Source organism: Taudactylus pleione, unplaced genomic scaffold, assembly GCF_031769625.1.
Source record: "Taudactylus pleione unplaced genomic scaffold, aTauple2 ptg000063l, whole genome shotgun sequence".
Classification (NCBI taxonomy): Eukaryota; Metazoa; Chordata; class Amphibia; order Anura; family Myobatrachidae; genus Taudactylus; species Taudactylus pleione.
In genome coordinates this window covers 1-23,031 of record NW_028284465.1, presented here as the reverse complement: position 1 = coordinate 23,031, position 23,031 = coordinate 1, and the positions used below count along the sequence as shown (strand labels likewise).

The window sequence follows — 23,031 nt, the reverse complement described above, 5'->3', positions numbered from 1 at the left end:
TATGTCTGAAAGGGGTATCAGCATGTGCCTTGCTCCTGCAGGGTACCAAACTCAACTGGCCTGCCTGAGGCTGGGGAGCCGGGGCTGCTGGGAGAAGTAGCTTAACTAGTTGGTACCCGAACTCTTCCTGCTCCAACCTATACCCCATGATCTCTGCCTGTGTCCCCTATGGAACGTGAAGAAGAAAACGTGTTCTCACCTTGACTAAAGTGCAACTGATTTACCGTAGCAAATGGACAAACCGACGTGATGGTGGGAGAAGCAGTTATGAGAACCTGATAACTCCAAAGCCTCTTACCCAGTAAGACCACAAAGAAAATGCCATACAAACTGGAGCAGAGCGAAGCCTGAGTCGCCGGATATTTGAATACTTCAAACCAAGGCCTGTGTGTAGGTCAGAGGTTCCCAAACGTGGTCCTCAAGGCTCCCCAACAGTTCAGGTTTTAGAGATATCCATGGATTACACCAATAAGGTAGTTAGCCGAAAGCGATTTCACTATCGAATGACAGAGATATGGTACTTACACATCTAGCCTAAAAAAGGACCATGAGCTGAGAAGACGGCCTGATCCCCGAGAAGCAGAATAGGATTAATGCTGATGATATTATGAACCAGATCTTAGAATTAAGTTTTTATCCCTAAAATCTACAAAATAGAACTCCTGGATATTGTCTGGAATTACCCCATGTGCACAAGTTACCATCGCACGGCCAGTACAGCAGCCTATTTATGTAGCCAATCAGGGGATTGCTGCAGGCTACTGCCATCCAATCACAGGTGACTGGTTTTCACATCAGTCTGATCAATACAATCCCTCAGCTACATCTCTCCACAGCGCGGGGGAAGGTCCGATCCATCAGTCTCTGCATTACATAGTTATACTGAGGGAGGGCAGTATAAAAGAAAAGGCACAAAATGGTAGATTAACTCAAGAATAACTTTAATATTTACTTTGGGTTTTCTTGTTCTGTTTTTTTTTTTTTTTTTTTTAAATGACCGTTTTTTTTTTAACAGTAAAAACATTTTAACTTTTAATAACTACTGTACAAACATGAATATAACAAAGACAACAGAGAAAATAGATATAAAGAAACAAAACAGAAAAACAGTAACATTCTTCGCCAAATCTGGTACATGGCTGAGCGCAGACTGCGAGGTATAAACAGATAACGTGGTTGTGTCACGCTGGCGCTTTGAGCAATCGCTGAAATCCAGTTGGGACACATGCAGTGCGCCAGGCATCGCGTATTAAACCCGGCGTGTGCAGGAGGCTTGTCACAGATCCTATAACTACCGTTTCCTAAAACCGCAGATTGCGTCTGTTAGGTGAGAGGTGCTGCAGGCAAAGTCAAGCACTTTTTTGTATAACGCCTCTCACGGAATAAATAACATACCTGGCTTTTGCGAGAGATCTCTTTCTAATACATACTCAGCAACAACCGCATCCCAAGTCTAGCGCAGAAAGTACTTATTTTATATTCTCTGCTTCGAGGGCCTCTGCAATTTGGGAAGCGGAAGGTCGCTCCTTGGGGTCCTCGCTGGTGCACATGAAGAACAGCTCTATCACCTGGTGATAGGATTCATCCAGCTCATCCATGTTCAGGGGTGGCCGCGTGCCCAAAGCTTCATAATACGCGTCCTCATCAAAGTCATCTTCATCGAAGGAGTCATCTGTGCAAAAGAAAATGACAAATACAGTCGTCACACAATCACCAAACTAGTAATGGGTCAGGGCGGGTGAGTACCCTACACAAGCATGGTCTCTGTATCCCTTACAGTAAGGTGCTACCTACACCACCAGCTCCTGCTGAAAGCCTTATTTGTATGAAGGAAGGAGCTGGTTACCTTCCTGCGGCCCCTCAGGTGTTACTGTGTGTCCCCAGTGTAACGGGGAAGACGATCCTATCCAAAGACTAAAGTTATTGGCCAACTCCCTGCAGTACATGAGAAAATCCCCATTAACTGCCCCCTGACTAAAGTTGGTTTATGCTCCAGACATTCAGGCCCCGTCCTGAGCGCAGACCTGACCATGTGCATGTCCGGTTATACAGGTATAAGCCTGATGCGACGGGTAATACTGTAAGGCAGAAATAAGTATACAGTATACACACAGATTTATGTCAGGCACAGAATTCAGAGAACAATCCAGCATAAGATGTGTGCGCAAACCTTCATCGTCCTCTGGGGGCAGATTTATGTGAGGGATGGACAAGGTCATCATCTCCCAGAGTGTCAGACCGAAGGCGTAGATGTCAGCCTTGTGGGTGATCACCCCATCTTCCTCCAGAGCTTCCTTTGGTTTCCACGATTCGGTGCCAATGTAATAGGCCTTTGGGTTGCTCACTGTCAGACAGAAAGAAAGCATAACATGTACATAATAATAATATTATATATATATATATATACACACACACACATATATATATATTATATATATATATATATATATATATATACACACATACATACATATATATACATACATATATACACACACACACACACACATGTTCAATATTCCAGGGGGGAGGGGGGGGGCAACATTGTCATTCTCTCCCTTAGAATGTAAGCTCTCACGAGCAGGAACCTCTTCCCTCATGTGCTTCTCTTTACATTTTCTTCTTCTCTCTACTCCCCATAAGGGCACCTAACACGTCTCTGCCATCTCCCGGCTGCTTATTGTGAGAGCTTTAATCGCTATTGCAGCAATGTATATAAATCGTGTCCTTGTCCTGCACTGTAATGTACTGTAAGTTACTTGTTTCTTGTTCACCTATTAGTTCTATGTACTATGTAAGGCGCTGCGGAACACTTGTGGCGCCATATAAATAAAGGATAATAATAATAATAATTCTCAACCTTCCCTATAAAATGCTCCCGCGCAGATGCAGCAATAAGCTCCTCGCAGCGGGCAGCACATAACCCAGGACTAAGGGGGCGGGAAGCCTGCCTCCTGGTACGTCATCACAACCCAATGCGGGCAGACTGGAGAGGGCTATGGTGGGGGATACGTAGACTGCTTGAATACATATTACTTAAGGGGCTAACTTGACCCGTTACTAGTAGTTAGTAGTGGAAAACTTAATACATTTAATAACTGCATTTGTTCTCCGGATAAGTCATTTGGTATATTTTCTACCAGAATTCAGAAAGCTTATTCCGCAATACTTTTATTATTACTCATAATAAAATACTGATCATCATGCTTAATTTTTGACACATTTGTCCCAGAGGAGCTAACAATCTAATTTTCCTACCATTAATGCACATTGCTCGCACTGTGCCAACTCAGATGCAAATTATCCAATCATATGAAATGAGGTTACCAGCGCTATACACTCATAAAAAATATATACAAGATAAAAGTGGATGGTTAAATAAAAAAACAACATTTATTAACACACAAGGTATAATAATAAAAATCACCACAGGTGAACCAATGTATGGAATTGCACACTAGGTAAATATACTAAGACCTATAGCTCATGGTGTATAAAGTCCTAGAACAGTCTTGAACTCCGTAATAATGTGGACTATAACTTCCCTTTAAGGTAACATAGGTTTACCGGATCCAAGTGTAATGGATGTCACGCAATCCCTGGGCAGCGTAATTTGCACAAAATGGGTTAATGTGTACTCCACCTTCTCACAGATGATAAGTCCCTTAGCAGCGTTATAGTTGCATATAAATGGGTTCTTGTAAAGTGTCCGGATCTCCAATGTTTCTGCCAATTCCAAAGGGAAAAAGGATCAAGGTCCACAGAGTAAGTATCCACAGAACTTCCAGAGCTTGATCAGCATAAAACAAGCAGCGCTCAACGCGTTTCGCTGGATGTACTATTGTCCAGCTTCCTCAGGAGATCCGGACACTTTACAAGAACCCATTTATATGCAAACTATAACGCTGCTAAGGGACTTATCATCTGTGAGAAGGTGGAGTACACATTAACCCATTTTGTGCAAATTACGCTGCCCAGGGATTGCGTGACATCCATTACACTTGGATCCGGTAAACCTATGTTGCCTTAAAGGGAAGTTATAGTCCACATTATTATGGAGTTCAAGACTGTTCTAGGACTTTATACACCATGAGCTATAGGTCTTAGTGTATTTACCTAGTGTGCAATTCCATACATTGGTTCACCTGTGGTGATTTATTATTATACCTTATGTGTTAATAAATGTGATTTTTTTATTTAACCATCCACTTTTATCTTATATATTTTTTTATGAGTGTATAGCGCTGGTAACCTCATTTCATATATTTATTATCACAAGAGGCTGACGCCCTCTATACCAGCTGCTCTCTGTCAGCGCTTGTGGTTCCTTTCAAATTATCCAATCAGTATGCTGGATTTTCAGGTAAGCCTGGAAGAAACCCTGACAAAGTGAGAACAGACAAACTCCTCACAGATGAGCCCCAGTCGGTTCTGAATCTGAGGCGCGAGGATTATGGGAGGGAGCGAAGCTGACTAACCAGTCACACAATGCCCTCTCCAATGCCACGTTCCTCCCGGGTTCACAATGTATTCAAAACAGTCACTGTGAAAATCAGCAATCTCTTTCCTTAGCGCACTCTTTACAGGTGACCGGTAAGAGCCGCGCATACAGAACACGGACATTATAACGTCACTCACTGGTCAGGTTCTCGTCCAGCGGCAGAGAGACCCCCACATCGCAGATTTTGATGCATTCAAAGTCGCCTTTTATGACAACATTAGAGGATTTGATGTCACCATGCAGGATCTTTTTGTCATTGTGCAGGTACTAAAGGGGGAAAACACAGGAATATAATAAGTCACACATCACATTAATAACAGACGGCAGACTCAGGCCTGTGCATCTCCCCATTCCCGTCTGTGGTATAGAATAGTCTTCATTCCAGCACCCTGCACCTGACACAACCCGTGCAGTTCCTCTATCCTGCCTGAGGTGTCGCTCTCCGCTCTGGAACTTCTAGCACACACTGGTCTGTACACCAGAAGCACCAGACCATAGAGAGACTGCACGGGTTGTGACAGGTGCAGGGTGCTAGATATATAATATAACACACATATACATACACACACACACACACACACATACATACATACACACATTTAATGGGTACTCTCTTTAACTTGTTTAAGACAACAGTAAATTATACGAGTTAGGAGTAAAACCTACAGCCAGAATCTAAGGGGAATAGGTTAAAACAAATCTTTGCCTTGAAGCATAATAATATGCACTTTGTAGAATACTATATGTGAATACTACGCCATTGGGTATAGCGGAACATCTGATCTGTGTTCGCTTAGTTTGAAGTTAGTGTTGCAGTGTACAGCACTGAGCAGGTAATGAGGGACTTGCTCTGCTGCGCCCATTAGGTGCCCAGAGGCAGCGATGGCTGTTGGGGAATGGGTATGTACTGCTGGCTGTCGTGATGCCTCCTGTCACAATACCGACTGTGGCATCCCGATGGTTGGTATCCCGACAGGGGTCAGATAAGTAGACTTACCCTCCCCCTTCTGCCCCTAACCCTCCCTACTTGTAGCCTAACCCTAACCCTCCCCCCCCCCCCCCCCCCCCAGTTGTGCCTGACCCCGACTCTCCCCCTAAGGGGCTGCCTAACCCTAACCCCCCCCCCCCACCCCTCAAAACTCTACGCTAACTTACCTAAACATTAACCCTCGCCCCCCGCGGCTAACACTAAGGGCGGCCCAGCTTACCTTCATTCGAGCACGTGTCCTCCTGGATTCCAGTGTCGAGCTTAAGATAGGCGTCTGTATTTCGACGCTTATCTTAAGTCCCTTATCGGGATTCCAGCGTGGGGATTGAGACCAGCGGCCGCATAACTACATCCCGGCTGTTGGTCTTGATATTTACTATTAGCGGCTTCTTTGTCCACCTGGGTTTCCAAATGGTGGTCTGGAAATTACACTCCTAAGTCTCACGTCTGCTCTTATGTAGGCAGGCTGATGACCACGCTAAAGGGCCTTCACACTAACAGTGGATCAGATATTCCGGATAAACCACTTCACATTTATTAACCGGGAGTTATTATGTTATTCTATCGAATTCAAATCAAGAACCACCACTAGCGGCACAATAATACTGCACACAGTGCTATCACACAAGGAGAACTACATCTATAATAAGGAGGATATTTGTACTTCCCTTAAATCCTTTTCTTTGAGTCCACTGGACTGTGGGAATCCAGGCGTGCAGGCCCTTTAAATGCCTGTCTGTAGCTCCTGCCACGCTGGATCCCACTCCTGCCGAGATCTCTGTTGTGTTTGACAGCACAGGATACGGAGGAGGGGTACAACTTGCCCACCAATGGACTCAAAGAAAAAGATTCCACATAAAAATCCTCTTTCAACATATTGGGGGGGACAAAGGGAACACCCCAAAGCGGCCTCTAATGTGCCTAGAGATTTTCAGGAAGAGGTTGCCCAACCCCAGTGACAAATCATAGCCGGACAACCGTTTCTAAAGCTGGGTACACACTATACAATATATATTGGCCAATCATGCGATCCGCGATGACCACCGTATGGTGTCTACCCCCAAATCCATCCAATTCATTGTTTGATGAACTGGGTGGTCGCATCTTCCCATCTGATGTGCTGCACATCAGATGCGACGACGCCACGTACGACGGGGGTGTAATTACATGAAGCGTGCAACAATATATTGCGTAGTCTTCATTTTAGCACCTTGCACCAGTCACAAACTTTCCAGTTCTTCTTTCCTGCCTGGGGTGTCACACACTGCTCTGGTGATTCTAGCACACTCTGGTCTGTAGATCAGTAGTTTGTTGCATCAGCTGAGTGTGCTAGAAGCACCAGAGCAGAGCGCGACACCCCAGGCAGGAAAGAGGAACTGCAGGAATTAGGATAGGCGCAGGGTGCTAGAATGGACACTATTGCGTCATCGTGCAGTATTTACAGTGATGCAATATATCGTTACATCATATCGATGAGGTGTGTATCCAGCTAAAGCAAGATCTGTCAATATATCGTATAGTGTGTACCCAGCTGAAGCATCACAGATGACTTAAGGTGCATACACACGGTCAGATTTGTCTGATGAACAATTTGAACTACGAACGATTTTTGACTGCATTAAAATGGAATCGTCCAAATCGGACTGCAAACACAGATGTCAGATATCGTTATCTGACCATTGGGAACGCGCATCGTTCATACATGACAGATACGTCAGATTTTCCTTCAGATACGAGCAATTTTTTTTAATAGTTATCGTTCAGATCTAAAGACATAACAAGATATATGGTAAGAACTTACCTTTGTTATCTCTGTTTCTACGAAGTCCATAGGGTCCACAGGGTTGACCTTGGGGTATAGGTTGGGAACCAAATCCGGGCACCACGCAGTTAAAGCTTTTAGCTCCCAGGATGCACTTGGGTCCACTCTCCCTATAACCCCGCCCCCCAGCCAGAGGCACCTCAGTTTGTAAGTAGCCAAAGGCCGGAGGAGGAGAGAAAAAGAGAGAAAACTGGAACACTCAATAACCATACTCACTGAAAAGGAGACGGGAAACCGGTGACCAGTAACACAGCCCATATGAAGCCAGGTGCATCAGGGTGGGACCCCCTACTTCCATAGGGGGTCCACAGGGTTGACCTTGGGGGATGTCCCAAAGCAGTTCAACCAAGGGTGGGGACGCTCCTGTGAGAATCCGTCACCAAAAAGGAAGCATCCTGAGAAGCAAAGGAAACCAATGCCTAGAACCTTAAAAAGGTGTGGACAGAAGACCACGTGGTCACCTAGTAAGGCAAAACAGCCAAGGCGCCACAGCGAGCCGCCCACGAGGGTTACATGGCCCGAGAAAAAAACAAGCCTCAACAACAGAAATGCCTACCCATGGGTAGGCCCCTGAGGAAGACATACGAGGCCATCCAGCTAACATTTCATTATAGGCCGGCCATCCTTTCCTGTGAAAACCAGAAACTGCAGACCACCAATAAGGAGTCCGATTTCCATAAGAAACTTGAACGGATCACATAAATCCAAAGAGGCCGGACCACAGTCAATGAGGCCACACCAGCCGAGAGGACTCGGGACTGAATGGCCGTACCATAAGTTCCAGAATAATATGGAACCTAAAAACCACTTTAAGAAGAAACACAGGGCGAGAGCAACTCACACCCTGACATGATGCCCTCCAGAAGAGGGAGCCACATGAGAACGCTCCCATTCAGACACTCTCCTGATTGATATAAACACCCTGAGAGAGAGCCTAAACAATACACCATGTAATGGCTATCTCAACCAGCGGTTCCATTAACTGTCCCCGGAGGGAACAAAGAACCACTACTAACTCCCAAGAAGTCCCTAGGGAGGACAAATGGAGGCGTAATCCAGAAAACACTCCAAAGGATGAACTGAATACCAGAGTGGAGCAACTCCACCTCTTAACCATACTGACAGTGTAGAGATCCGCACTGTCAGGAAGGCCATGCCGAGGGTGAAACCCAAGCCAGCCGGAAGGAAGGAATGCCAGAATATCTGGAGATCCTGGACACCGGAGGATCGTATCGACAGGTACAATACCATAAGAATTATGGCTGCCACAGTTTGTGGTAGGTCCCAGCAAAAGCTGATCTATGTGCTCTAATCATTCCAACGATGACAAAGCCAGGGAAGCCGTAAGACCACTGTAGGGACGCAGTCAAAGACAAACGACCCAGGTCCAAGGCAAAACCAAGGACCCTGAGACAACAGGTCCGGGCAGTGAAGCATCAGGAATGGAGTATCGATGGAGAGACTCCGAAAATCCAAGCACCCCTGACATCTGGGGCAATCAGGAGCCACCAGCAAGAAAGCATCTCCGTCTCGATTGAAACACTTCCCTCGAGGAAGAAGGGAGACCGGAGAACATAGGTACGCAAAGTGGAAGGACCACTTCACCAATTTCACCGAAGGTTGCTTCAGAATCCCCAGAGCTGGACTGTAACACCATAGTGTGATAAAGTTAGAAGGCCATGAGGGTCACCTCAGGGGGGCCCCCCCTGCTCACCAGGAGATGAAACCTCTCTTGGGGAAGAGACTAGTCCCCAAGATGCACGTTGTGATGGCTGAGGACTCCCGCTTCCCAATGGAGAGCTCCTGAAATGAACGCAGCAGAGATGGTCAGGAGGAGACCCTCGGACTATGTCCGAATGTGTGACATACCTGTCACTGCCACCCAACGAACAGTATTGCTAAAAAGGAAGCCACTGTCCTGACTCTGTCGGACTGAACCTTTTCAGGTTCACCGGGAAACAAGAGTTATGCCAGAGTGAAGGACCAAGACAGGCTAAAGTTCCAACAAGTTAATTGGCAGGGTGGAATCGACAGACATCCAACTGCCCAGAAATGGATGCGAACCAGACACTGTCCATAGCAAAGAATACCCTGGACGAGATGGCCATAGCCACCCGGAAAGGGACCGACTTGCCTCCGGAGAGAGCATCATCGTTTGAACAGTGATCCGACAGAAAAAACTTGTTCCATCTGGAGATAAGCCAATTATGGAAAGGCCTGGAATAGAACTAAGCCCATTCCACCCATCCAAAGGCAGACACTGAATATTTGACCATGCATCCCAGAGTGTAAAGACATATGTCGACTGCGTAGACATCCATGTACTCCTAATGGAAGAGTGGAGATTCCGTCTTACGCCAGAAGAATTCTCAGATTCTGAGAACCCAGCAGAGCTCCTAGATGAAGAACACCCCGAGAGGGATGCAGGGAGAACTTTTTCCCCGTTGATTAAACGCCTGCACCCTGAAGAAGCCACGGTCATCCTGACCTGGCTGTAAAGTACCCCGGTGATCCTGCTAAGAGCAGGAGGCCGTCCAGGTACAGGAGCATTGGGATATACTGAACAGGAGAACTGTCAGAAAATCCAGAACGCTGGTAAACCCCTGTGGGGCTGAAGACAGTCCCAACAGGCAGAGCCCAAAAAATTATAAGAGTTGCTGTGATACAGCAAACCTCAGTCCCTGTTGAGGAAAGGTCTCTGTAAGTACCCGTAGGCACGCGTCCTGTATATCCAGTGACACCATAAAGTCCCCAGGTTCCAAACACAGTATGATGGAGCATAGGGATTGTCTCCTGAGCCCAGGTAGCTTTAGGAACTGGTTCAGGGAATTCAGACAGAGAATAGGCCAAAGAGGACCAATCAGCCTCCGCACCAGAAAGAAAGCAGAACAACCAGTCCCTCGCTGAGAAAGTGGGGATGGCCTAATTAGCTCCGCTTACCGCAACAACTGTATAGCTTTCTGGATTTGTAAGGCCCTGTTCGGGTCTGAATAAGGGCCCGCGTACCAACACAAGGAAAGAAGCAGCCTGAGCAAAGAGAGGGCGTACCCGCGGCAACTTGACACTAGTACCGGGCGAACTGAGAAAATCGCTATCTCCCAGTGGGAGGCCTGTCTCGTCAGGCTGAAGATATATCCGTAGGTTCAGAAGCAGGATCGGCTGGCAGTCCAGGCCTGCTCGGTACTGGATATGTCGGCCCTTGTAGAGGCCGACAGTCTATGAAGCAACAGACCTGTAGGCTGACCCAGAGGACAAAAAGACTTAACAAACTTAGTCTGAGGCCTTGTAGTGGGCATAGCTGAAGGCGGTAAACTTGTCGTTAGTAATACTGCCAATGTTACTACAATCTTGTCAAGGTCAGGACCAAACAAGATCTACCCCATAGATGGTATCTGCACCTCTGCATTCCCAGAGCGCAGCCATAGGGTATTACGGAGGATACAGTCACAGCCGGAACTCTGAAAGTTAGGAGACTGGTATCCAATATAGGCATTTCCACCTATGACAACTGCATATATTACGTGAGTGACCAAATACATTTGAACCCCAGACGTGATGGAGGGGAAAAAACAATACAAATGCATCAGCTCAGTATGCAATAGTATTAACCAACCATGCTATAGCCATGGTAGGATGGGTAACAACCCCTGAAAGCGAGTATACTGATTTCAGGCAGAGTTACCACCTACGGATCCGAAGAATCCGACCACGCAGGAACGGGAGGCGTAGTAACGTCTGTAATGAGACGAATAACACGCCCATCCACCCCAGGAGGGGCTCGTGAGGACCCTCAGGGAATTTGGGACAGGAGGCCAAACACTGTTGTAATACTCGTATCTGGCAACAGCCAGAGTCCCGCCATGCGATCCACCCGCTAGTCAGCAACAGGGAACCCAAAGGCATGCAAGCCTGAGGGTGTATGATACAGGTGCAGGTCAACATTCACATTAACCAGAATGGACCTGCTACCAGCCCTAAAACAGGAATAATAAAACCTGAAATAGGCTTCCCCCCGTGTAAGAGGGAAAGAGCCCAAAACAGTATCCAGTACACGGCAGAGCCAACTGGGAAGTAACCAGAAGGCGTCAACCACGCCAATTTGCGTTTCGTAGAAAACGACATCCACCCAGGGTGGCTGTGGTAACCCCTGCAAGGGGAATGACAGACTATTGTGGCACCAGGGGGAATTCATATACCGAGAAAACAAACCGCCCAAGGGGGTCGTGAAAGGGGCCAGCACCAGATGATGCCACATACAGAAACCCTTTATGAGTTAAATCCTCCGCACTATAACACCTGCAGCACATGGCTTGCAGGATAGTAAAAATGGGTGCAGTATAACGCTCTATCTCCTGGTCAGACATATCTGACCAAGCTTGGCGGAAATATCAAGCAGCTCTATACTGGTCCTGACTGATGCTAAGATTAGCTGCAGGGACCCATTTTCAGCGTATGCAACACACAGTTCCACCTAAAATATGGCAACGTGCAGCATGCAACAGTATGTGACAAACCTCACAAATATTAACGAGTATATATATGTGAGGTCTCAGAACCACCCTAAGTACACCTGTATTAGGGCAGATTGTAAAGAAAAGGGATAGATATACACTGACAGGTGAGAATAAAGAACAGACAGTCAGAACTAGCATAAGTCACATACCATGCAGATATATACATATATACATAAACATGTCATACAATATACTGCACTATTACACTGCATTCAACTTACCCAGATTCAGTGTCTGGGAAGGCTACAGCGCTGTGTACACTGACCTGATGGTGAGGTACGCAGGGGGACTGGACTCACTGCCATCTCCGGAGATTTCTGCTGCACCACAGAGAAAATGGCCGCTGGAGACCTCAGAAGAAGCGTGGCCCGCGGAGGAAGCAGCTCAGCGACGCCAGACTATACATACTGAAAGGCGCGCTGAGCTGAGGGGAGGAGCCGCTACAACAGGGAAGGCTTCCTCCCCTGGCCGGCTATTAACCCCCGGGACGCCGGCTCCCAGCGCCGATCGCTAAGTCCCTGGTGGTCTAGTGGACACACGGGGTATGGGGGGCCCGCCGACACTGCCGGCGCCTCCGGTCTGTCCCCAGAGACCGGAGGCACAGGACTGCATTTCAAATGCGCGGATCACCGCAAGCGGTGACCCGCGCCTTACCTGCTCCCCGTGGATCCGGCAGCAGTTCTGGGCGCCCGCAGAGTCCGGCTAGTACAGACTCTGGGGTCCCGTTGAGATCCCCAGATCTGTACTGGCGTCTCAGCGCCAGCGGGGTGACGGAGCGGCAGCTTAGACGTCCTATGGACAGTCCGACGCTGCCGCTCTGAAGAATCCAAAGTAAAAATAAAAACTTTGTCCTTTGAAAAAAAAAATAAAGCTATGGGGCTGCTAATCAGCTCCCCACTGCACTAACGGTGACCCGACTCCGGCCGGGCACCAACTTAAACTGAGGTGCCTCTGGCTGGGGGGCGGGGTTATAGGGAGAGTGGACCCAAGTGCATCCTCGGAGCTAAAAGCGTGGTGCCCGGATTTGGTTCCCAACCTATACCCCAAGGTCAACCCTGTGGACCCCCTATGGACCCTGAAGTAGAAATCTGACCGTGTGTATGCACCATTAGATCTTCTGTCTTGTGGACACCACTGGTCCTCTGAGAACAAGCCCTCAAAGCTCTTCTACTTCCAAGGACTGTGTAAAGCCAAAGTCCGGATATCCTGGTTATTCATATTTGTCCATTACCCAACACAAGCTACGGAGGGTCAGCGACTGACCAGAATTCCTATCCTGCCTGCATGGATGAAGCTGTACACAGTAATTGGTAGGAAACAAGCAGAGCAGCTCCTGTGTGGGCAGCTGGCATCAGAGAGTGGTCTGTGGGGATAACTCCATCCTTATTGGTAATCACCAGCCAGGAACAACTTCAGCCCATCCTTCCAAGCCTCGGCCTTTCAGACACTGTCCAAGACATATTCATACATGCATGCGGTCGTACCTTCAAGCCCCTGGCCATGTTTAAGGCCACTTTAAGAATGACTGAAGCAGGAAAGGGGCCCAGTCTTTTCTCGTTCCTTTCCTCTAGGAGATCGTTCAAAGACTTTTCCCCTCCGTACTCCATGGCAAGACAGGGACTGCCATCCTTCGAAGTGGTAAAGGCTCGGTAACCTTGGAAGAACACAAGTCTGGTATAAATGTTACACAGTAACAGACCCACGAATGTCACCAAATGAAATGTTGTTCACGTATAACAGAAGCACATTTTTGTGGAACAAGCCAATATTCAGCTGATCCATTCAAAAGTGACACCAACAAGAGACGAGGCTCTTCCTGCCTCATACCTCAGCAATGATACTAGAGAAGGCATAGACTATATTTACAATATACAGTATGTCACGCAGATGCTTCATGACACAATGCTGGTAAAAACAAAACCAATACGATAACATAATCAGACTGCAATTACCGACAATGTTGGGGTGTTGCAAGTTCTTCAGGATTTTGGCCTCTTCGTTCAGCCTCTCGGCATAGAGATTCTTACTGGACTTGTCACATTGCTTATTAACCTTCTTCACGGCCCACGGAGAGCGAGACAAACCCTTTGGTGACCTGAAGATCAAAGCTAGATGTGTTATGCATCCGATCACTTAACAAGCTAAACATTGCTAGCACAGATCTACTGAAGGTCGCTATAGGCAGCCAAGCTAATTACCAAATAAAATCAAATACTTGCAAACGTATGATGATGCTGGAACACTTGCCACGAGTATCCTAGCTGTTATTCATCCCCCCCTCATTCCTAAGCCTATATTGGCTCCTGCCGGGATCTCTGTTGTGTTTAACAGCACAGGATAGAGGAGGGGTACAACTTGCCCCCCAATGGACTCAAACAAAAAGATTCCACATAAAAAGCACAAACCCCCCCCCCTTACCTTTTCATGAGGTACACGCTGACACCGGTGCCATAGCCGAACTTCTGCATAAAGGGAGAAGCTGGAACCGCGAATGTTGGTGAACTGGTGCAAGCACCTGCAACAGACAGGAGGAGGTTCATATTGTCATTAAAGGTGCCCAATCAATTGCTACAATTCCCCAAACTGCCGAACGGTGATCGCGAAAACCCAACAAGTTGGACAATCTCTACCCTGCTCCCACCGCTACACCCTCCCCTCTACCCTGCTCCCACCGCTACACCCTGCCCCTCTACCCTGCTCCCACCGCTACACCCTGCCGCTCTACCCTGCTCCCACCGCTACACCCTCCCCCTCTACCCTGCTCCCACCGCTACACCCTCCCCCTCTACCCTGCTCCCACCGCCACACCCTCATCCCTACCCTGCTCCCACCGCCACACCCTCATCCCTACCCTGCTCCCACCGCTACACTCTCCCCTCTACCCTGCTCCCACCGCTACACCCTCCTCTCTACCCTGCTCCCACCGCTACAGCCTCCTCTCTACCCTGCTCCCACCGCTACACCCTCCCCCTCTATCCTGCTCCCACCGCCACACCCTCATCCCTACCCTGCTCCCACCGCTACACCCTCCCCTCTACCCTGCTCCCACCGCCACACCCTCATCCCTACCCTGCTCCCACCGCCACACCCTCATCCCTACCCTGCTCCCACCGCTACACTCTCCCCCTCTACCCTGCTCCCACCGCTTCATCCTCCCCTCTACCCTGCTCCCACCGCCACACCCTCATCCCTACCCTGCTCCCACCGCCACACCCTCATCCCTACCCTGCTCCCACCGCCACACCCTCATCCCTACCCTGCTCCCACCGCTATACCCTCCCCCTCTACCCTGCTCCCACCGCCACACCCTCATCCCTACCCTGCTCCCACCGCCACACCCTCATCCCTACCCTGCTCCCACCGCCACACCCTCATCCCTACCCTGCTCCCACCGCTACACCCTCCCCTCTACCCTGCTCCCACCGCCACACCCTCATCCCTACCCTGCTCCCACCGCCACACCCTCATCCCTACCCTGCTCCCACCGCTACACCCTCCCCTCTACCCTGCTCCCACCGCTACACCCTCCCCCTATCCTGCTCTCACCGCTACACCCTCCCCCTCTACCCTGCTCCCACCGCTTCATCCTCCCCTCTACCCTGCTCCCACCGCCACACCCTCATCCCTACCCTGCTCCCACCGCCACACCCTCATCCCTACCCTGCTCCCACCGCTACACCCTCCCCCTCTACCCTGCTCCCACCGCCACACCCTCATCCCTACCCTGCTCCCACCGCCACACCCTCATCCCTACCCTGCTCCCACCGCCACACCCTCATCCCTACCCTGCTCCCACCGCTACACCCTCCCCTCTACCCTGCTCCCACCGCCACACCCTCATCCCTACCCTGCTCCCACCGCCACACCCTCATCCCTACCCTGCTCCCACCGCTACACCCTCCCCTCTACCCTGCTCCCACCGCTACACCCTCCCCCTATCCTGCTCTCACCGCTACACCCTCCCCCTCTACCCTGCTCCCACCGCTTCATCCTCCCCTCTACCCTGCTCCCACCGCCACACCCTCATCCCTACCCTGCTCCCACCGCCACACCCTCATCCCTACCCTGCTCCCACCGCTATACCCTCCCCCTCTACCCTGCTCCCACCGCCACACCCTCATCCCTACCCTGCTCCCACCGCTACACCCTCCCCTCTACCCTGCTCCCACCGCTACACCCTCCCCCTCTACCCTGCTCCCACCGCTACACCCTCCCCCTCTACCCTGCTCCCACCGCTACACCCTCCCCCTCTACCCTGCTCCCACCGCCACACCCTCACCCCTACCCTGCTCCCACCGCTATACCCTCCCCCTCTACCCTGCTCCCACCGCCACACCCTCATCCCTACCCTGCTCCCACCGCTACACCCTCCCCTCTACCCTGCTCCCACCGCTACACCCTCCCCCTCTACCCTGCTCCCACCGCTACACCCTCCCCCTCTACCCTGCTCCCACCGCTACACCCTCCCCCTCTACCCTGCTCCCACCGCCACACCCTCACCCCTACCCTGCTCCCACCGCTATACCCTCCCCCTCTACCCTGCTCCCACCGCCACACCCTCATCCCTACCCTGCTCCCACCGCTACACCCTCCCCTCTACCCTGCTCCCACCGCTACACCCTCCCCCTCTACCCTGCTCCCACCGCTACACCCTCCCCCTCTACCCTGCTCCCACCGCTACACCCTCCCCCTCTACCCTGCTCCCACCGCCACAACCCTCACCCCCCTACCCTGCTCCCACCGCTATACCCTCCCCCTCTACCCTGCTCCCACCGCTACACCCTCCCCCTCTACCCTGCTCCCACCGCTACACCCTCCCCCTCTACCCTGCTCCCACCGCTACAACCCTCCCCCTCTACCCTGCTCCCACCGCCACAACCCTCACCCCTACCCTGCTCCCACCGCTATACCCTCCCCCTCTACCCTGCTCCCACCGCCACACCCTCATCCCTACCCTGCTCCCACCGCTACACCCTCCCCCTCTACCCTCGCTCCCACCGCTACACCCTCCCCCTCTACCCTGCTCCCACCGCTACACCCTCCCCCTCTACCCTGCTCCCACCGCTACACACTCCCCCTCTACCCTGCTCCCACCGCCACACCCTCACCCCTACCCTGCTCCCACCGCTACTACCCTCCCCCTCTACCCTGCTCCCACCGCCACACCCTCATCCCCTACCCTGCTCCCACCGCTACACCCTCCCCCTCTACCCTGCTCCCACCGCTACACCCTCCCCCCTCTACCCTGCTCCCACCGCTACACCCTCCCCCTCTACCCTGCTCCCACCGCTACACCCTCCCCCTCTACCCTGCTCCCACCGCCACACCCCTCACCCCTACCCTGCTCCCACCGCTACACCCTCCCCCTCTACCCTGCTCCCACCGCCACACCCTCACCCCTACCCTGCTCCCACCGCTATACCCTCCCCCTCTACCCTGCTCCCACCGCCACACCCTCATCCCTACCCTGCTCCCACCGCTACACCCTCCCCTCTACCCTGCTCCCACCGCTACACACCCTCCCCCCTCTACCCTGCTCCCACCGCTACACCCTCCCCCTCTACCCTGCTCCCACCGCTACAACCCCTCCCCCTCTACCCTGCTCCCACCGCCACACCCTCACCCCTACCCTGCTCCCACCGCTATACCCTCCCCCTCTACCCTGCTCCCACCGCTACACCCTCCCCCCTCTACCCTACTCCCACCGCTACACCCTCCCCCTCTACCCTGCTCCACCGCCACACCCTCACCCCTACCCTGCTCCCACCGCTATACCCTCCCCCTCTACCCTGCTCCCACCGCTACACCCTCCCCCTCTACCCTGCTCCCACCACTACACCTCCCCCCTCTACCCTGCTCCACCGCCACACCCTCACCCCTACCCTGCTCCCACCGCTATACCCTCCCCCCTCTACCCTGCTCCCACCGCTACACACCCTCCCCTCTACCCTGCTCCCACCGCTACACCCTCCCCCTCTACCCTGCTCCCACCGCTACAACCCTCCCCCCTCTACCCTGCTCCCACCGCCACACCCTCACCCCTACCCTGCTCCCACCGCTATACCCTCCCCCTCTACCCTGCTCCCACCGCCACACCCTCATCCCTACCCTGCTCCCACCGCTACACCCTCCCCTCTACCCTGCTCCCACCGCTACACCCTCCCCCTCTACCCTGCTCCCACCGCTACACCCTCCCCTCTACCCTGCTCCCACCGCTACACCCTCCCCCTCTACCCCTGCTCCCACCGCCACACCCCTCACCCCTACCCTGCTCCCACCGCTACACCCTCATCCCTACCCTGCTCCCCACCGCTACACCCTCCCTCTACCCTGCTCCCACCGCTACACCCTCCCCCTCTACCCTGCTCCCACCGCTACACCCTCCCCCTCTACCCTGCTCCCACCGCTACACACCCTCCCCCTCTACCCTGCTCCCACCGCCACACCCTCACCCCTACCCTGCTCCCACCGCTACACCCTCCCCCTCTACCCTGCTCCCACCGCCACACACCCTCACCCCTACCCTGCTCCCACCGCTATACCCTCCCCCTCTACCCTGCTCCCACCGCCACACCCTCATCCCTACCCTGCTCCCACCGCTACCAACCTCCCCTCTACCTGCTCCCACCGCTACACCCCTCCCCCCTCTACCCTGCTCCCACCGCTACACCCTCCCCCTCTACCCTGCTCCCACCGCTACAACCCTCCCCTCTACCCTGCTCCCACCGCCACACCCCTCACCCCTACCCTGCTCCCACCGCTATACCCTCCCCCTCTACCCTGCTCCCACCGCTACACCCTCCCCCCTCTACCCTGCTCCCACCGCTACACCCTCCCCCCTCTACCCCTGCTCCCACCGCCACACCCTCACCCCCTACCCTGCTCCCACCGCTATACCCTCCCCCTCTACCCTGCTCCCACCGCCACACCCTCATCCCTACCCTGCTCCCACCGCTACACCCTCCCCTCTACCCTGCTCCCACCGCTACACCCTCCCCCTCTACCCTGCTCCCACCGCTACACCCTCCCCCTCTACCCTGCTCCCACCGCTACAACCCTCCCCCTCTACCCTGCTCCCACCGCCACACCCTCACCCCTACCCTGCTCCCACCGCTATACCCTCCCCCTCTACCCTGCTCCCACCGCCACACCCTCATCCCCTACCCTGCTCCCACCGCTACACCCTCCCCCTCTACCTGCTCCCACCGCCTACACCCTCCCCCTCTACCCTGCTCCCACCGCTACACCCTCCCCCTCTACCCTGCTCCCACCGCTACACCCTCCCCCTCTACCCTGCTCCCACCGCCACACCCTCACCCCTACCCTGCTCCCACCGCTACACCTCCCCCTCTACCCTGCTCCCACCGCCACACCCTCACCCCCTACCCCTGCTCCCACCGCTATACCCTCCCCCTCTACCCTGCTCCCACCGCCACACCCTCATCCCTCTACCCTGCTCCCACCGCTACACCCTCCCCCTCTACCCTGCTCCCACCGCTACACCCTCCCCCCTCTACCCTGCTCCCACCGCTACACACCCCTCCCCCTCTACCCTGCTCCCACCGCTACAACCCTCCCCCTCTACCCTGCTCCCACCGCCACACCCTCACCCCTACCCTGCTCCCACCGCTATACCCTCCCCCTCTACCCTGCTCCCACCGCTACACCCTCCCCCTCTACCCTGCTCCCACCGCTACAACCCTCCCCCTCTACCCTGCTCCCACCGCTACACCCTCCCCCCTCTACCCTGCTCCCACCGCTACACCCTCCCCCTCTACCCTGCTCCCACCGCCACACCCCTCACCCCTACCCTGCTCCCACCGCTATACCCTCCCCCCTCTACCCTGCTCCCACCGCCACACCCCTCATCCCTACCCTGCTCCCACCGCTACAACCCTCCCCCTCTACCCTGCTCCCACCGCTACACCCTCCCCCTCTACCCTGCTCCCACCGCTACACCCCTCCCCCTCTACCCTGCTCCCACCGCCTACACCCTCACCCCTACCCTGCTCCCACCGCTATACCCTCCCCCTCTACCCTGCTCCCACCGCTACACCCTCCTGCTCTACCCTGCTCCCACCGCTACACCCTCCCCCTCTACCCTGCTCCCACCGCTACACACACTCCCCCCTCTACCCTGCTCCCACCGCCACACCCTCACCCCTTACCCTGCTCCCACCGCTATACCCTCCCCCCTCTACCCTGCTCCCCACCGCCACACCCCCTCATCCCTACCCTGCTCCCACCGCTACACCCTCCCCCTCTACCCTGCTCCCACCGCTACAACCCTCCCCCTCTACCCTGCTCCACCGCTACACCCTCCCCCCTCTACCCTGCTCCCACCGCTACACACCCTCACCCCTACCCTGCTCCCACCGCTATACCCTCCCCCTCTACCCCTGCTCCCACCGCTACACCCTCCCCTCTACCCTGCTCCCACCGCCACACCCTCACCCCTACCCTGCTCCACCGCTATACCCTCCCCCTCTACCCTGCTCCCACCGCTACACCCTCCTGCTCTACCCTGCTCCCACCGCTACACCCTCCCCCTCTACCCTGCTCCCACCGCTGCACCCTCCCCCTCTACCCTGCTCCCACCGCCACACCCTCACCCCTACCCTGCTCCCACCGCTATAACCCTCCCCCTCTACCCTGCTCCCACCGCCACACCCTCATCCCTACCCTGCTCCCACCGCTACACCCTCCCACCCTACCCCTCTACCCTGCTCCCACCGCTACACCCTCCCCCTCTACCCTGCTCCCACCGCTACACCTTCCCCCTCTACCCTGCTCCCACCGCTACACCCTCACCCCTACCCTGCTCCCACCGCTATACCCTCCCCCTCTACCCTGCTCCCACCGCTACACCCTCCTGCTCTACCCTGCTCCCACCGCTACACCCCTCCCCCTCTACCCTGCTCCCACCGCTACACCCTCCCCCTCTACCCTGCTCCCACCGCCACACCCTCACCCCTACCCTGCTCCCACCGCCACACTACCCTCCCCCTCTACCCTGCTCCCACCGCCACACACCCTCATCCCCTACCCTGCTCCCACCCCGCCACACCCTCACCCCTACCCTGCTCCCACCGCCACACCCTCACTCCCTACCCTGCTCCCACCGCCACACCCTCACCCCTACCCTGCTCCCACCGCCACACCCTCATCCCTACCCCCACCGCACACCCTCATCCCTACCCTGCTCCCACCGCCACACCCCTCATCCCTACCCTGCTCCACCGCTACACCCTCACCCCTACCCTGCTCCCACCGCTATACCCTTCCCCCCTCTACCCTGCTCCCACCGCCACACCCTCATCCCTACCCTGCTCCCACCGCCACAACCCTCATCCCTACCCTGCTCCCACCGCCACACCCTCACCCCTACCCTGCTCCCACCGCCACACCCCTCATCCCTACCCTGCTCCCACCGCCACACCCTCACCCCTACCCAGCTCCCTCCGCTATACCCTCACCCCTACCCTGCTCCCACCGCCACACCCTCATCCCTACCCTGCTCCCACCGCCACACCCTCATCCCTACCCTGCTCCCACCGCCACACCCTCATCCCTACCCTGCTCCCACCGCTACTACCCTCACCCCTACCCTGCTCCCACCGCTATACCCTCCCCTCCCTACCCTGCTCCCACCGCCACACCCTCATCCCTACCCTGCTCCCACCCGCCACACCCTCATCCCTACCCTGCTCCCACCGCCACACCTCACCCCTACCCTGCTCCCACCGCCACACCCTCATCCCTACCCTGCTCCCACCGCCACACCCTCATCCCCTACCCTGCTCCCTCCGCTACTACCCTCACCCCTACCCTGCTCCCACCGCCTACACCCTCATCCCTACCCCTGCTCCCACCGCCACACCCTCATCCCTACCCTGCTCCCACCGCCACACCCTCACTCCCTACCCTGCTCCCACCGCTATACCCTCCCCCTCTACCCTGCTCCCACCGCCACACCCTCATCCCTACCCTGCTCCCACCGCCACACCCTCATCCCTACCCTGCTCCCACCGCCACACATTCCCTCACCCCTACCCTGCTCCCTCCGCTATACCCTCACCCCTACCCTGCTCCCCACCCGCTCACGTACACCCTCATCCCTACCCTGCTCCCACCGCCACACCCTCATCCCTACCCTGCTCCCACCGCCACACCCTCACCCTACCCAGCTCCTCCGCTATACCCTCACCCCTACCCTGCTCCCACCGCCACACCCCTCATCCCTACCCTGCTCCCACCGCCACACCCTCATCCCTACCCTGCTCCCACCGCCACACCCCTCATCCCTACCCTGCTCCCACCGCTACACCCTCACACCCCCTACCCTGCTCCCACCGCTATACACCCTCCCCCTCTACCCTGCTCCCACCGCCACACCCTCATCCCTACCCTGCTCCCACCGCCACACCCTCATCCCTACCCTGCTCCCACCGCCACACCCCCTCACCCTGCTCCCACCGCCACACCCTCATCCCTACCCTGCTCCCACCGCCACACCCTCACCCCTACCCAGCTCCCTCCGCTATACCCTCACCCCTACCCTGCTCCCACCGCTACAACCCCTCATCCCTACCCTGCTCCCACCGCCACACCCTCATCCCTACCCTGCTCCCACCGCCACACCCTCATCCCTACCCTGCTCCCACCGCTATACCCTCCCCCTCTACCCTGCTCCCACCGCCACACCCTCATCCCTACCCTGCTCCCACCGCCACACCCTCATCCCCTACCCCTGCTCCCACCGCCACACCCTCATCCCTACCCTGCTCCCACCGCCACACCCTCATCCCTACCCTGCTCCCACCGCCACACCCTCATCCCTACCCTGCTCCCACCGCCACAACCCTCATCCCTACCCTGCTCCCACCGCTACACCACCCTCACCCCTACCCTGCTCCACCCGCTATACCCTCCCCCCCTCTACCCTGCTCCCACCGCCACACCCTCATCCCTACCCTGCTCCCACCGCCACACTGCCCATCATCCCTACCCTGCTCCCAACCGCTACAACCCTCATCCCTACCCTGGCTCCCACCGCTATACCCTCCCCCTCTACCCAGCTCCCTCCGCTATACCCTCACCCCTACCCCTGCTCCCACCGCTACAACCCTCATCCCTACCCTGCTCCCACCGCCCACACCCTCATCCCTACCCTGCTCCCACCGCCACACCCTCATCCCTACCCTGC

At 54.9% G+C, this 23,031-nt stretch overlaps 1 protein-coding gene across 1 annotated transcript; it reads right to left on the bottom strand.

Annotated features, from left to right (window-relative positions):
- Window positions 1-948: 948 nt before the first annotated feature.
- On the bottom strand, window positions 949-14,366 carry PBK (PDZ binding kinase). The gene is made up of 6 exons (XM_088465721.1): window positions 14,244-14,366; window positions 13,778-13,920; window positions 13,310-13,479; window positions 4,639-4,768; window positions 2,171-2,344; window positions 949-1,672 (listed from the first exon to the last, which is right to left on the bottom strand). Exons 1-6 carry the CDS (start codon window positions 14,363-14,365, stop codon window positions 1,470-1,472), a joined length of 942 nt encoding a protein of 313 aa, XP_088321847.1. The 5' UTR covers window position 14,366; the 3' UTR covers window positions 949-1,469.
- Window positions 14,367-23,031: the final 8,665 nt, after the last annotated feature.

What these genes read in the sequence shown, in the direction of transcription:
- PBK (XM_088465721.1), bottom strand. Translation starts at nt 14,365, where the DNA reads ATGAACCTCCTCCTGTCTGTTGCAGGTGCTTGCACCAGTTCACCAACA. An exon ending in ACATGGCCAGGGGCTTGAAG is followed by an intron (nt 4,769 to 13,309) that starts GTACGACCGCAT and finishes TTCCCCCTTTAG; the next exon opens with TACCTGCACAATGACAAAAA. An exon ending in GCCCCCAGAGGACGATGAAG is followed by an intron (nt 1,673 to 2,170) that starts GTTTGCGCACAC and finishes TCTTTTGCACAG; the next exon opens with ATGACTCCTTCGATGAAGAT.